Genomic DNA, 17,087 nt, shown 5'->3' with positions numbered 1-17,087 from the left:
AAAGCTTTTTTGCTATCAATTAAGAATATCAGGCCCGATTCTCCCATCGTGACCCGCAACTTTTCTGGTGGGTCTGGTCTGGAGAATCGCGTGTCGGCCATTTCACGGGATTCGCGCATGCGTCGGGAACGCATGCACGTCTCCCAGAGCCAGAGAACAGTCGCAGTTGAGACCGCGCTGGAAACCGGCTGGAAGAGAGGTAAGTCATTTGAATCTTTTAAAAATGTATTTTAAATATATTTTGCATGTGATTATCGGGCCTGGCACAGAACTTGCCGGGTCCAATAGCATCTCCCACCCCGCCAGGTGTATTTCATTCCGGCAGGATTTAGAGTAGCTTCCCACGTTCGGGGAACTAACGGGAGACCCCGCCGGAATGAAGGGGGTATATCGGGGGCCCCCAGGAGGCCGGGAGCGGGGGGTGGTGCCCCACCGGGCATGGGCATCCTGGTGCCCCACCGGGCATCGGGCAGTACCAAGGGGGTGGGGCCTATTGTGGGCAGGGCCTAGAAGCGATTGATGGGGTTGGGGGGGGTCCTGCTGCCACTCTGCATTGGGATCGGCCTGGGCTGGAGGGAGGGAGATGAATGGGGCAGGCTGGGGGGCAGGATGGTCTGCCGGGGGGGGGGGGGGGGGGGCCTGCCTCCCAGGCAGGGTGTCTGACCCCGTGGGGGGGTCAGCGGTGGAGGGGTGGGTCTGACGGGGTGAGGGTGTGGGGTTATCGTGGGGTTATTGGGTGCGGGGGGCTGGAAATCGAGGCGCTCCGGGGCGGGAATTGTTGTGGGGGCCGCGATCGGGTCGTGGGGGTTGCTGGAGGGGCAGCACTGTGGGGTCCCGGGCTGACCAGCGATTGAACTGGTCAACAAACGGGGAGACTGCCAGATTGGGGTCACTGCTGTCAGACTCTGGCGTGAATACGCATCGTCCCTGGATTTTTAATGAGATTCACGATTGTGACCTCTGCATTGCACAGAGTGGGGAGATTCCGGTGTGAAGCTGCACTGCAAAAACAGTCGTGATCCAGACCAGTTTTCCCACCAATTCAGCACTTTTGGGAGAATCGCCCCCATCATTTCAGGATGTTGTTGGTATTTTGTGTAGATGGAGACAGCTGTATGTGTGTGTCCAGGATTAATTAACACGAGGAAGATTGCCAGAGACAGGTTGTCTGTGAGGGCTAAGAGATGAAAGGTTAAAGTTATTAGGTTGATTCATGATAATGAGAGGTTATGGTGAGTTTGAGTTACAAGTAAATTGACTGTGTCTAAAATTTGCATTGTGAGATAAATGGGAAAATTGGTTTTACGGTTATCAAATTTCAGATGGGGAGTCAGAAGTCATGAAGAACCTTTAGATCTTATAGAAGTTCAATGGGTAAACAGAAGAAGATATATTAAATTTTATATACCCAAAAGCAGAGGCAAAATAGGAAAAGATGAAAAATTTTTGTATCTGGAGTGTTGGGTTCAAAAAGGAGTTTGGGGACAATGGAACCTGAGCTGAAAGGGGAAAAAATTTAAAGAAGGTTTTATTTTTAACTGAGTTGGTTGGACGTAGGGGAAAAGCCCGAAGACCAGTTCCTTTATGTTGAGAAGCAGTGAAAGTTTTGAATTGGAGACGCCACACACTGTTAAACCAGAAGAGTCTTTGTTTTCAGAAAGCAATTTTTTTCTGAATTTTTTAAAATTCCACATCAGAGTAGAATTGTTTGAGAAATTGTGTGGCATACCTTTGTTAAAGTGACTACAAGTCCTTAACTTGGGTAATATTACTGGATTTTTAGGGTTAAAAATCGATAAGGGGATTGTTAAGGGGGCGGCATGGTAGCACAGTGGTTAGCACTGCTGCTTCACAGCTCCAGGGTCCCGGGTTCGATTCCCGGCTTGGGTCACTGTCTGTGTGGAGTTTGCACATTCTCCTCGTGTCTGCGTGGGTTTCCTCCGGGTGCTCCAGTTTCCTCCCACAGTCCAAAGATGTGCGGGTTAGGTTGATTGGCCAGGTTAAAAATTGCCCCTTAGAGTCCTGGGATGCGTAGGTTAGAGGGATTAGCGGGTAAATATGTGGGGGTCGGGCCTGGGTGGGATTGTGGTCGGTGCAGACTCGATGGGCCGAATGGCCTCCTTCTGCACTGTAGGGTTTCTATGATTTCTATGTTGCTAAGAAGGTAGTTTACTTCGTACTTTTGACACATCAGATTTTTTGGGGGGTTATTCTCTCAGACTGTTTTAGCTTTAATCTTGTGTGCTTAAGTATTTTTCTTCTTAACAAATCTTTTAATTTTCAAAATTCTATGTTTCTGGGGTCAGTAGCTCTTCCTCCTTACTTTCAAAATGAAGGAAGATTTATGATTTTTGAGGTAAACCTCACTCTGGGTGCTGGCTTGCTCAGCAACATCTGCTGCGATCACAATAAATGAAAGAAATACATCAGTTGTGTGGCGCAATTCTCCAAAACCTGATTGATTTTTTTGAAGTGATGCCAAAGGTGATCGATTGAGGGGAGAGCAGTCGATGTTGTGTACATGAATTTTAGTAAGACTTTCAACAAGGTCCATGATGGTAGGCTCATCCAGAAGATTAAGATACATGGGATCCATGGTGACTTGGTCACTTGGATTCTGAATTGGCCTGCCCATAGAAGTCAGAGAGTAGTGGTGTTTTTCTGGCTGGAGGTCACTGACTAGTGGTGTTCCATAGGGATCTGTACTAGGACCTCCGTTGTTTATGATAAATAACATGGATGGAAACATAGATGGGTGGGTTAGTAAGTTTGCAAACGACACAAAGATAGGTGGAGTTGTGGATAGTGTAGAAGGTTGTCAAAGGATACAACAGGATATAGATCACCTGCAGCTATAGGCGGAAAAATGGCAGACGGAGTTTAATCCGGGCAAGTGTGAGGTGCTGCACTTTGGGAGATTAAATGTTAAGGGTAAGTATCCAGTTAATGGCAGGACCCTGAACAGCATTGATGTACAGAGGGATCTTGGTGTTCAAGTCCATAGCTCCCTGAAAGTGGCCACACAAGTAAATAGGGTGGTAAAGAAGGAATATGGCATGCTTGCCTTTATTGGTCGGGGCATTGAGTACAAGAATTAGGATGTCATGTTACAGCTTTATAAAACTTTGGTTGGGCCATACTTAGAGTATTGTGTTCAATTCTGGTTGCCACATCACAGGAAGGATGTGGAAGCTTTGGACAGGGTGCAGAAGAGGTTTACCAGGATGCTGCTTGGATTAGAGGGTATGAGCTATAAGGAGAGGCTGGACAAACTAGGATTGTTTTCTCTGGAGCGGTGGAGGCTGAGGGGGGGACCTGATAGAAGTCTATAAAATGATGAGAGGCACAGAAAGGGTTGACAGTCAGAATCTTTTTCAGAGTTGAAATGTCTAATATTAGGGGGCATGCACTTAAGGTGAGAGGGGGAAAGTTCCAAGGAGATATGAGGGGTAAGTTTTTTTACATAGAGAGTGGTAGGTGTCTGGAATGTGCTGCCAGGGGTGGTGGTGCTGGCAGTTCCGATCGGGGCATTTAAGGGGGCTTTTAGATAAGCACATGAATATGCAAGGAATGAAGCAAGGGCATGCAGAAGGGATTGGTTTAATTTGGCGCCATGTTCGGCACAAGATCGTGGGCTGAAGGGCCTGTTCCTGTGCTGTGCTGTACTGTTCTATGTTCTATGTGAAATGACCAAGTGATATGGGAAACATGGTGCTATTCCCAGGTTTCTTTCAGTAAGCTCAGAACAATTGATTTATTATAAAATGAACTATCTTTTAACAAGATGCTAGAATCTGGAAGTATAACTATCTCTTTAACTTTCCCAGCACATGCACACAGACACATACAACAACAACACATGCACACACACACACACACTCCACACATACAAACAAAGCAAGTGGTCCCTGTAGACATGGGCGGTCAGAAAAACAACTTGTATAAGGAACAGATAAAGTTTGCAGGTTTTGATGTCGTCAGTCTGGAGCTCCCTTCTGTGAAGAAGGTTGCTGGTACCAGGAGATGTCTGGAGGCTCTCATCACTGGACCTTTGGTGTGGAGGAGAATATAAAGCTGGATCAATTATTTTTGTCGCAGCTTTTCAGGTTTCTAAACACAGATAAATTACACTCAGATGAGGATTCTCTGGCTGCTGGTTGCAAAGCACACACAATGTCAGGCAAAGCAGTGGAAGAGTCAGTTAGGGTAACTTTCCATCGTAGTTTATTCCCCTAAAAGACTGAGTTCAAAAACAAACGGTTCAAATTTTAAAGCTTGTTTCTGTCATGTGATTTTTAAAAATTCATTTGTGGGACATGGGCATCGCTGGCTGGCCAGCATTTATTGCCCATCCCTAGTTGTCCTTGAGAAGGTGGTGGTGAGCTGCCTTCTTGAATTTCCAGTAAGTCTTTCCCCTTTTCCAGTTTTTTTCTTCCCATTGACGTGATTGCAATGCATAAAACTGCTTTTTCCCATCAAGCACCATGCTGGTCAGGTGATTTCTTGGAAAATGCATGTTTCTCCCAGTCCAAAGGTAAATTTATGACCTTTTTGTTTAAAACAATCTTGAAGTGTCCAAATAATGCAATGTCTTCCAAATTTTAAAAGAAAATTTCAGTTTGTGAAGAAATGATAAAAGAGATGGATGAATCCCTGAAAGTCAATGCAGTTGCTACTTTTTGTAGCAGAGGGTTATGTAACTCGGCAAAAAGAATGCGATTGCACACCACTGCAAAGGATGATCTGGTGGAAAATTGTCAGCTGGTTTTGGACAGGCATCAGTGATTTTCAACGTCTAGCCCCATCTTTTGAGGAGGAAGCAGTGAAGTCCAGAGGCAACTAGTGCCTTGCTTTCAAGAAGGCAAGCAGTTACATTGGATAGTCCGATAAATATAGCTAGTATAGTATACAAAATTGACCCTGTTGGAGAACACTTACAGCTTTTCACCCTGGGGTGTAGGGTGGGATTTATATGGGCTTTGAGATACTTAACCCACAGCATATGTTGCAGTTAATGTCGGAAAAGGAAACATAGAATATATATATATTATATATATATTATATATATATGTCTGTGTGTGTGCTGTTTTTCCTGGATTTTATGAACACGTTGAATCTTGAATCACAAGGACTTCCTTATCAGCTGGAGCTTTGAAGGCTGCCTCCGTGTTAACTTGTTATATAGAAGTCTGTTTCATCAGAAGGTGGGTCCCTTGGTACGCACTTCTACAAAACCTGGTGGTCTGCTATTGGTGGAACTGCAAACTTTGCGAGACATAACTGGGAAGAAAATTAAAAACAAATTAGAATGAGAACCTTCAATCTGAAACCAAAGTCTTACAGATTGAAAGATCATTTCCTGTTGGTTGCATGAATTAAGTCTGTTCTCTGGTGCTAGAGGATCTGACCAACTCCGTTGTTTGTTCTTTCTGAACAACATTTTTTACTAGCCAGTCAAGCAGTGAGTTGAGCATTACCCTGCAGTTCAATCAGTCCTGCTCTTTCAGCTTCACAAACTGTAGTGACTAATAGTTTCCGTGGTGATAATGGGAGAAAATTAAAAATCAAATAATAAATAACAAACAACTTTCAGAAACCTTTCCATAGCGGCTGGAGCTTCACTTGGTTGTGAATGCTTTGCACAATTACAGTTTGAGTTTGAAAGATTAATGGTGAAAACAGAGGAATGGAATAGTTTCAGTGAGTCCTGGTAAGCAAGGTTTTTAGAAAAGTAAATAAGTCCCTGCTTAGGGAAGCATTTATTATTTGTTTCACTTTTCTCGAGGACCCACTGTTTTATGCTTTGCACTTATCTGGGACATAATGAGCAATATCAAGCAGCAATGGTGTTGATCAGCATGTGAACCTGGATGTTGCTCCGAGTTGCCTATGCCAGGAAAATTCAGTGACTCCCAATAAATATTGCATTCCTTCATCAAGCTCTGTATTGGTTAGACATGTTGATAGTTGGATCTGCTCAGGCCTCTGTTAACTTTACCGTCAGTTATTTCATCCAGTGTGCATGTCACTATTGTTTCTTCTCTGTGTAGCGCTTTTTCACTTGTCTTCACTAAGCTTCATCTTGCATTATCTGTTCACCTACAGTTCTTACCAACTCATTTTGTAATTTCTGAGCTGCCTCTTCCAAGTCAACCTTCCTTGCTTGCCTGGTACCATTTACAATTCTGACCACCTTGTTTTGAGCTTTTGTACCATAACTATCGATTTTAACTTGAAATTGTAGTGATCCAAGTGCTAAGCCCTGAGGCACCCCAACCTACTCTGACATCGCTCCTCTTAGGAACATATGGTGTTTCTTATTCGTTTCTAGATTTTATTCTGAATCCTCAGTTTTGAGTTTAATTAATAGTCTTTTTGTAGAGTTTTGTCAAACGTCTTTTGCAAAGCATTGTTTTTGGGACATCCAGTTCAGTTTCAGCAGAGTACTTAATTTGCAAATGATCACTCAGGTCAATCGAAAGTGATCCCTCATTGATGTACAACAGAATTCTTTAATAATCAAATCAGGGCAGAGAAAAACTTATATATAACAATACTTGCATGTAGCAGGAATTGTTTTACTGACATTGAGTAAAATTTTTTAATACTGTATCTGCAACCAATAGATAATGAAGAGATAGAGAGCATAAAGTGATAACTTTGAGGTGTGTGACAGTAATGTGTGGATGACTGATATTTTTCTCTGTGTCTCATCTCTGCTCAACACCTTCTCACAAAGGACAGTTGGGACTGGAAGATTGAACTCACGTTTCACACTGTGGCAGTCTTGCAGGTTGAGGCTGCAATGTGTTACAACACATTTGATTAAATGTAACTCATATATAATGTTGAGTAAAGGAGCTTGTTTAAAAGATTGCATTAATTGTGCTTATCACATAAATTGTGTAGCCTCCAAAGCCAAAACAAATGTCACTTGCAGAAATAATCCAGCCAAATAAACTGTTGCTACTCCATTCATGTGTAGAACAGCAAGCCTTGTATTCAAAGCTAGTTTGTCACCTTCTGCTGTGGAAAGGCATTTTGCTAACGAGCAACACATTAACCTCTGCTTGCTTCACTTATGTTTTTATTTTAAGTTGTGCTTCTCGAACAAGCAGACTCCAACTCTGTGCTCTGCCATAAGTGATGATATCTTTGTTATAAAATCCTTGTGTCTATTGATTCTGTTTTTGTTCTGGTTATGACAATAACAGATATTGGAGGATGAGCTGAAAGAAACCAGGAATCAAGTGGAAGGCATGCACAACAAATGTAATGAATTGTCATCCCACCTTGTGCATCAGCAGGCAGAACTGACACGAAAGGATGTTGAAGTGACTAAATTCAGGCAAGTACTTTATACAGAACCCTGAATCAAGTTTGTTCATTGTTGAAAAACAGAATACTATGATATCTGAAATAAAACGGAAAGTGCTGGAAATACACAACTGGTCTGACAACATCGGGAGAGAGAAAGAGTTAACATTTCAGGTTGTTGCACTGTTTTGATGAAAGATATTGACCAATATTATTAACCTTATTTATCCCTCCATGGATGTTAGAGCGTTTTCTGTTTTGTTCAGTGTCGACTTGGTAACTTCTACATGCCTGTTAGGATTTTAGTTTATTCAGAGAGATTTATGCTGAGTTTAACATCTCTTCACAATAATGAAAAAACATAACACAAGGATATGTTTTCATCGTAGGTTGTAAATGCATTGCTTTGACAATAGAAGGCATTGGTAACTGTTCAGAAATTTTAGTTGCTGAGTGTCCAGGACCTACACAATTTTCAGATTGATTTAACATTTTAATTACTGTTGAGTTTCACAGAGCAATGGGAGCACACAAAGACCTAGGTTAAAGGTTCAACATGTTCAGATTTGAGCTTTATGTGACAGCATGTAAATCTTCCCTGCATTAAAGCCATAGGATTAGTGCTGCATATTTGAAAAGCTGCTGAGAAATGGAAAACGCGAAAGAGAAAGCTGTAATAACTTGGCTGTTTCATTCATTACAGTATGGTCAGATCGGGGGCATTAATTTGTATACAAAAAAGCTAGCATTTCCTGAGCAATAGCATTATGTAAATGAGTTAAACCTGCAGTCAGATGTGATGAGACTGTCTTGGATGAAATTTATCTGTGGACCTTTATTGCAGACATTTTATCCTGCAAATATCTGACAACCAAAACGTATTTTTATTGCATATTTTCTTTTAAGAAGGTAATAACTGAATATTGCAGGATGCAATGAGATGATGCAGAGACAAATGAGAACATGTATCCATTTGCAGCTGAAGCATATGGATAATTATAATTCTCCTTAGAAATGGTGCAGAGCATCACTCCACTCATTGAAGCTTGATATGGAAATTACTGTTGCCATCCTTTTAATGGTGGAGCCATTCCAGGCATTGAAATGCACATGAAACTCACTGGTTGATATTGAAAGCCCTTAAAACTCTCTTCCCAACATTTCACCCCCACAAAATTGCCAGTAATGCTAACTTTGGTTAGTGGGTGCGCTCACAGCTTGCTGGAGTGATCTGTGTTAAATCATTAAGGCATGTTCATAGTTTCATTTTAGTGATACCTCAAGCTTCCAAAGTCAGCATGATTTTATGAAAGGATAATCAGATTTGGCAGGTTTATTAGAGTCTTTTGAGGATGTAAGTAGTAGGGTTGATAAAAAGAAACCTGTAGATGTAGTATATTTGGATTTCCAAAGGCACTCAATAAGGTGCTACACAAAAGGTTAATACGTAACATAAAGGCTCATGGAGTCAGGGGTAACTTATTGATGGATATAGGATTGGTTAATAGGCAGGAAGTAGAGAGCAGGGTTAAACGGGGCAGTTTCAAGTTGGCACTGTCTGACTAGTGGAGTGATGCAAGGATCAGTTCGAGGAGCCTCAGCTATTTACAATCTTTCTTAATGACTTAGATGAAGAGGCTGTGATGTAAGTTTGCTGACGATACAAAATTATGTGGGAATGCAAACTGTGAGGGGGACAGAGGCTGCAAAGAAATCTAGACAGGTTAAGTGAATGAGCAACAGGGTGGCAGATGGAATTATAATGTGGGGAAGTGTGAGATTTATTTCATTTGGCAGTAAGAATAGAAAAGCAGAATAGTTTTTAAAAGGTGTGAAACTTGTAAATACTAATGTCCACACAGACTTGGGTGCACTTCTACAAAATTAGGAAGACAAATGGCATGTTGGCCTGTATTGAAAGGGACTGAAGTGAAAGAATGAGAAATGCTTGTACATTTGTGCAGGGTTTTGGTGAGACCACATCTGGAATACAGTTTTGGCCTTCATATCCAAGGAAGGATCTAGAGGCAGTAAGGCAAAGATTCAATAGATTGGCTCTGGGATGAGAGGGTTGTCCTATGGACAAGACGCTGAGTAAATTGCCTTGATACTCTCTTGAATTTAGACAAATGAGATGTTATCTCATTAAAACATACGGAGGTCTTTTTGCTTAATTGCTGGTGCCCCTGCCTCTGAACCAGAAGTTTGGGGATCCAGTCCATGGAAAGAATGTTCATGATGTTCAACAGTTGATAATCAGCCGAATAGTCCTTCCCAACATGCCCCACTCTTCCCCAAAGGGAGAAAAAAGTGTGTGAAGAAATGAAACAAATGGTTGAAATATACAAGATTCTGAGGGGGCTTGACAGGGTAAGCACAGAGGTTGTTTTCTCTGGCTGGAAAATCATAGAATCGTTACAGCACAGAGGAAGGCCATTCAGCCCCTATGTTCATGCTAGCTTATCTAAGGAGCAATTCACATACTGCCACTACCCCGTTCTCCCTCACATCTGTGTGTGTTCCTCTTTTTACAGATATTTAGAAAATGTAAAAATATTTACAGCGCAGAAGGAGGCTATTCTGCCCAGCCAAAAAAACGAGACTCCCATCCTAATCCCATTTTCCATCAATTGTTCAATAGTCCTGGAGGTTACAGGACTTCAAGAACATCTCCAGACATCTTTTAAATGAGTTGAGGGTTTCTGTTTCTCCTATTCTTTTACACAGTGAGTTCCAGTCCACTACGAGGCACTGGGTGAAAACAATTTTCCTCCTTTCCTCTCTAATTCTAATACCAATCACTTGAAATTTATGCCCCCTGTCACTGACCACTCTGCCAAGGTATATAGGCCCTTCCCATCCACTATTTCCAGGCCCCTCACAACCTTATATATCTCAATCAAATCTCCCTGCAATCTCTTCTGTTCCAAGGAAAACAACCCCAGCCTATCCTGTCTTATAGCTGCATTTTTATAGTCTTGGTAACAGCCTCATAAATATCTTTTGCATCCTCTCTTGTGCAATTACATCCTTTCTGTAATGAGGTGACCAGAACTGCACAGAGTACACAAGTTGCAGCCTAACTAGTGTTTTATATAACTCCAGCATCACCCACCTGCTCTTAAATTCTATGCCTTAGCTAATAAATGAAATAATTAATATGCCTTCCTAGCTACTTTACTGGCTGACCAACTACATTCAGGGATCAGTGGACATGCCCTCTATTGTTCCTCACTTCCTCTGCACCGAAACCCCACTGGAAACAGCCTTCCAGTCATAAAAACACCCATCAACTATTACCCTTTGTTTCCTGCCATTGAGCCAGTTTTACATCTGGCTTGCTACATTCCTCTGGATCCCATGGGTTTTTATTTTTTTAATCAGTTTCCCATGTGGGAACTTGTCAATAGTCTTGCTAAATGACCACATAAACTGCACTACCTTCATCAATCCATCTTGTTACCTCCTCAAAAAATTCAATCAAACTGGCCTGACACAATGTTCCCTATAACAAGTCCGTGCTGACTGCCCTTGATTAATCCATGCCTTTCTAAGTGACAGTTTACCCTGTACTTCAGAATTGATTCCAGTAATTTGCCCTGTACTGAGGTTAGGCTGGTCTGTAATTATTTGGTCTATTCTCTGCTCCGTTTTTAAACAAAGGTGTAACATTAGCAGTCCTCTCCGTATTCTGGCACCACACCTGCATCCAATGAGCATTGGGAAATGATGGTCAGAGCATCTGCTATTTCCTCCTTGGCTTCTTTGAACAGCCTGAGGTACATTTCATTTCATCCAGGTCTGGTGATTTATCCATTTTTAAGGATGCTAATTCCTTTAATATTTCCGCTCTCCCAATGTTTGTCGCATCCAGTATTTCACAGTCCAGTCTGGAACACGGGCACAGTCTTCAGGATTAAGGGTCGATCGTTTAAAACTGAGATGAAGCAAAATTACATCACTTCGAGGGTTGTGAATACCTGGGATTCGTTACCCCAGAGGGAGGTGGATGCTACATTGTTGAACGTACGTAAGGCTGGGAGACAGATTTTCGATCTCTCCGGGAATTGAGGGATATGGGAGCAGGCAGGAAAGTGAAGTTTGAGTCGAACATAATCACAATCATCTTAAATGGCAGGGCAGGCTTGATGCGGCACGTGCTCTACTCCTGCTCCTGTTTCTTAAGTTCCTCAAAGTTCATCATTTTTCTAATTGTGTGTTGAAATTGGGCCAACAGGTTTCAAACTTCTGAGCACAGTATAGGATAATATATTTACTTCTGTGCCACTGAGCTATAAACTATAGTTTATTGAATCCGTTCATGCCAACAAATAAGCTATTTGCATCGAATCACTCCTTGCATGTCTGAAGGACCAAGCTGCCGTTTAATACAGAGGAAGCTGTGAGTTAGGCAATGGGATGTAAGAGGACTACAGCTTTTTTTCAGTCATCTGCCTGGTATTTACTTAGGACAGGCAAAAATGCTGAAACGGATTTATTCTCTCGCCATGGGAGAAATATATTGGCCGTTCATTGTTTCTCAAAACTGTAGTGAATTTAAGTAGAGCAATTGTGCTGGAAATCAGCGCCATAGTGATGAGAAATTTCAGCCTCTTTCAAAACTGTCTGTATGTTTCTGTATCTTAATGTGCTTGAGACAGATGGAATAAATTGGACCAAGCGAACGTTTTCCTGTTCCAGGAACGTGTTGCATTTCCAAATTATTTTCAATATTAAAGATCAGACTTCAGAAATAATTTCCAGTATATATTGCTTGGTAAGAAATGTGGTGACGTTACGCCATAAGCTTTTACTACACTATAAGCATAGAAATAATAAGCTTTTTGCAGAAAGATAGTCATCCAGCTAGTTGGCAGTTTACCTATTCAACATCTGTTTTCACTTGACCATGACAATGTTTTACTGGACCTGATCCAGGGAATCCTGTGTAAGTGGGATAAGAATTCTGGAAGTATGTTTCCTTCAAATAAAAACTGTGTCATAGTTGAAGACTGTTAATTTTGATGGTCTGGTTGAAGCGCGGTTGTCTCATTTATCAAATTGTTCCATATAAACAAAAGGAATATGCAGGGATTTAATTGATACATTTCCCCTAAAAAGAAAATGTCCTTATTAACCACATCTTCGCTAACTGTCATTTACTATCAATCCTAAGAAAATTGGGCACTGGTTGCTTTACATAGAGTACATGAACTTACTTATTTCCTGGTGTCTAAGCCAGGCTGTTTGCCTCAACCAAAATCGCTAAAAGCAGATTGTCTGGTCGTTATTTTAATTGCTGTTTGTGGGATCTTGCTGTGCACAAATCGGCTGCCGTGTCTCTACATTACAGCAGTGACTACACTTTAAAAACTACTTCATTGGCTGTTGGACACCTTTGAATATCCCACGGTTGTGAAAGATACTATACAAATGCACAGTCCTCCCTTCTTTCTTCTAAAGAGAATGATGATTCATCCAGTAAGGACCCGTCGGCCCAAATAAAGGATGTTTTTCTAATATATAAATTTACAACATATACACACTGAAGAATATTTGAGAAAATCTATACATGTGTGTATAAAAATATGGAGATCACTGAGGGTTTGAATGTGAAATGTGAAAAAGATACATATGGTTGCAACAGAATGTAAAACTTTAATTATGCTGCCATCTACAGAAACCATACACTGTAATCTCCAAGCTTATGAATGATGTACGTTTAGTCACCTGTAAGTGGTAGAATTTTACATGGTTCATGCACCATGCAGAATATGACAGAGGGTGTGAAATCTTGCAAATGATGAGGCAATTCTTTTTAATTGGACTTTGTTTAAAAACGCCAGTATTTTATATTCCTGCTTTATTTCAGCAAGAATATGGTATTTACAAAAGCAGAAAAAATTGGTGGGTTTTTGATAGTCAAATATAAAATCATCTTTGCGTTAAATAGTAGTTTTCTTTCTCTCCACGTGGAGCAAGGATGCTGACGTTTAAATGCAAACACTTGAATGTTTGTTTATTTGACTCTGCTATTGTATTTGTCTCGGGGGGGGGCGGGGGGAACACTCTGTTTTCATTTAGGAGCCTGCAAAGAAAAGGATGCATACGTTTTACTGCAAATTGTTATTGATTTTGTGATGTGTTGCACTATGCAAGCAGTAATAATATTTATCAAATAAACAATCTTGACTCGTCCTTTTATTCCGCTAAAACATGTACTCATAGTTTATCATATCCGTGTTTTTTGAGCACATGATGAGAATCAAAGAAAATAAAAATTTGGAAAATTGTATTTTTAGAATGGAGCGTTTTTCCTGTATCATTTCTCTTCGTTTGAGGCAAGTATTGTTTTTGATGGTTACTAGAGTGATCTTGTAGTCTGGAGGTACAAATGGTTTGCACTTTGTTGAAATGTATCAAATTGAACAAAGCAATAGGATTCATGTGACAGATTTATTACATAAGTTAATGAAAGTTACAAATATATTTTAAAATAAACACATCTTCCACAACATTGCTGCAAGTCAGCAATCAGTCAGAGAATTCCTTGTTCTGCATTAAAATTATTTGTAAAGGCATTTGAAAAATGACAAAGACCCTCTGGTCTACATAGCTCATCCCACATAATTGAGATACCTTGTGCGTCGCAACATGAATGCTTTAACCCACCCAGAACCCTCCACTCCATGCAGAGGAAAAAGTACAGGGAAAATCCCAAGGCAAAGCCAGGGAAGGAAATCTGCAAAATTCCCTTCTGAGCCTCTGGCAATCGGAGATAGTCCAGGTGACCACTCTCACCCTGAATTCCTCACAGTGCCTACCTTTTTGTTGGAAGGATTACCAGCCAACCCAGAAACAGGTCCAGTTACAATTTGAAAGAATTCAGGAAAACTGTATCAATTGGCAGCCTGTTCCAGAGATCCCCCTTATTCTCTGGCCAAGGAGGAACTGTCCAATATCCAATCTAATACTCTCCCTATGTAATGTATACATTTAACCCCTGGTCTTCAGAACCTATTTAAATGGAACAAGTTGTCAACTTGGGACAATCTATTCCCATCACTTTATATACCTCAATCAGTTTATTCACAAGTGTAAACCTCTCTAAAATGTAGAGTCCCAACTCTCATAGAATCATAGAAACCCTACAGTGCAGAAAGAGGCCATTCGGCCCATCGAGTCTGCACCGACCACAATCCCACCCAGGGCCCTACCCCCATATCCCTACATATTTTACCCGCTAATCCCTCTAACCTACGCATCTCAGGACACTAAGGGGCAATTTTAGCATGGCCAATCAACCTAACCCGCACATCTTTGGACTGTGGGAGGAAACCGGAGCACCAGGAGAAAACCCACGCAGACACGAGGAGAATGTGCAAACTCCACACAGACAGTGACCCGAGCCGGGAATCGAACCCAGGTCCCTGGAGCTGTGAAGCAGCAGTGCTAACCACTGTGCTACCAACTCTCTGAGCCTATCTTGATAATTATGATGCTTTATTGGAATTGGATCAGTGGCTCACCCTTTCTAAAGTCTCATTGTCATCCAGTTTTTGATGAGACAAGAACTGACCACAGTGGTCTTTATTTTACATTTATTTGATTCATTTGGCTTGAGATTTTGTGTACTATTGTTGTTAAAGCCAGCAATGCACAACATTGAGACAGTGGCTTAGTGGTAATGTCACTGGACTTGTAATCCAGAGGCCCAGATAAATGTTCTGGGGATATGGGTCCAAATCCTTCCATAGCAACTGGTGGAATTTAAATTCAATTAACAAAATCTGGAATTAAAAGCTAACCTCACTAATAGTGACCATGAAACTATTGTCGATTGTCATAAAAACATACCTGTTCACTAAGGTCCTTTAGAAAAGGAAATCTGCCATCCTTACCAGGTCTGGCCTACATGTGACTCCAGACTCTCAATAATGCGGTGAACTGTTAACTGCCATTCAGTCCAAAGGCAGTTAGGGATAGCCAATTGGCCTTGCCAAAGATGTCCGCATCCCATGAAAGAATAGAAAAAAGCATAGCAGGAGGCCACAACAACAGCAGCAGCAAAAACAGAAGATGCTGGAAAATCTCAGCAGGTCTGACTGCATCTGTAGAGAGAGAACAGAACCAACGTTTCAGGTCTGGATGACCCTTCATCAGAGCCCTGACGTCAGACCTGCTGAGATTTTCCAGCATTTTCTGTTTTTGTTTCAGATTCCAGCATCCGCAGCATTTTGCTTTTATCATAGTAGGAGGCCATTTGGCTAATCGGGTCTGGACTGGCTCTTTGAAAGAGCTATCCAATTCCCTGCTCTTTCCCCATACCCTGAATTTTTTTTCAAGTAATTTGTTAGTTCATCATGATCTGTTGACTGGTGGAGCCAGTTCGATGGGCTGAGTGGCCTGCTGTTGTTCCTATTTCTTGTGATCCTATGTATTACAGTTAAAAATATCAGCGTGCTGCTAGCAGATGTCTTTGATTTTACCAATCAGCCCCAGTTTGAGAATGAGGTGTAAATACTCATAAAATTTGATTTGGTGGTTTCAAAAATGTAATGATTACCAGAAGAAAGCCATATAAAACGGAAGTGTGCTAGTTGCTATCTTGGACTCTGTCCCATCATTTCCAGTTTTGAAAAGATGTGAGATTAAGATGAAAGGATGTCTGAATGAGATTTGGGTGGTTGACTAAAATATTTTCAAAGTTACTGAGAACATGAGAAGCAAGGCCAACAGCCATGTTGGACTTTATCCAGTTGAGGTCAATGTGGTGATTAAATGTCCATGTAGTCACAAGAAAAGGATGTGCAACAGCTTAGAGTACTTTTATCCGTGGCTCATTAAACGTTCCCAGCAGCAATGAGATTACATTCTGTATTACAGAATTATATTTTAAGTATCCTGGTCAGCTTTTAAAACTTTCATTTATCTTCCAGAATGCATTCCGATTACAAGCACTTGTTGCTTCTTGCGTATTATTTTCAAAGGTTTTATGACTTTCTTGCTTCTTTACGCTGAATGGCACGGCGAAGAATTATACAGAATTGTCATTTTATTTTTTTACGATGCCCCTCGCAACACCTTTCCCTAAATTCAGATTTATTGATGAATGATTTATTGATGAATAATATAACATGTTGCAGAAGAGCTTATTCTTATAGGATAAATGGTTTAAACCCATTTATTAATGTTTTACATTCATTCAAGGGTAGTTGGCAAGGCCATCACCTATTGCCCATTGCCAACTACCCATGAGAAGGTGGAGGTGAGCTGTCACCTTCAATACAACTGAGTGGCTTAGGCCATTTCAGAGAGCAATTGAGTCACCCGTTGTTGTGGAGTCTGGAGTCATGTATAGGTTAGGCCACCAAATTTACTTTGCAAATGACATCAATGAATTCAATGTGTTTTTACAGCAATCCAGTCGTTTCATGATCACCATTACTAATATTTGGTTTTATTTCTAGATTTATTTAATTAATTACATTTAAATTCCCCAGGAGTCATATCTCTGGGCTATTATCCTGACGTCTGGATTACTCATCCAGTAATATAGCTTCCGTACCCCATGGTTCACCAGTGTTATTTCCCAAAGTAAAAAATATTTTAAAGAATTTTTAAAGTAATATTTCTCTTTATGGTATTTATAGGCTTTATTTTATGTGAAGGAAATTCATTTTTTCTATTTTTGTGAGATTATGTTCTCATTGTTGAGTATATTAACCACAAGTTTATACTATTCTCATGAAGTGAAAATATATTTAGAA

The 17,087-nt window shown here is 40.9% G+C and overlaps 1 protein-coding gene across 1 annotated transcript in view; it reads left to right on the top strand.

The window, feature by feature from the left end:
- The window catches only part of cntln (centlein, centrosomal protein), a 420,736-nt gene that overhangs the window by 102,246 nt on the left and 301,403 nt on the right, over positions 1 to 17,087 (top strand). Inside the window, exon 7 of the mRNA XM_078215313.1 lies at positions 7,215 to 7,348. Within this exon, the coding sequence (XP_078071439.1) occupies positions 7,215 to 7,348 (134 nt within the window). The remainder of the gene's footprint in view (positions 1 to 7,214; positions 7,349 to 17,087) is intronic.

This window comes from Mustelus asterias, chromosome 6 (genome assembly GCF_964213995.1).
Source record: "Mustelus asterias chromosome 6, sMusAst1.hap1.1, whole genome shotgun sequence".
NCBI classification, from domain to species: domain Eukaryota; kingdom Metazoa; phylum Chordata; class Chondrichthyes; order Carcharhiniformes; family Triakidae; genus Mustelus; species Mustelus asterias.
This window is presented reverse-complemented; position numbering and strand designations above follow the sequence as displayed.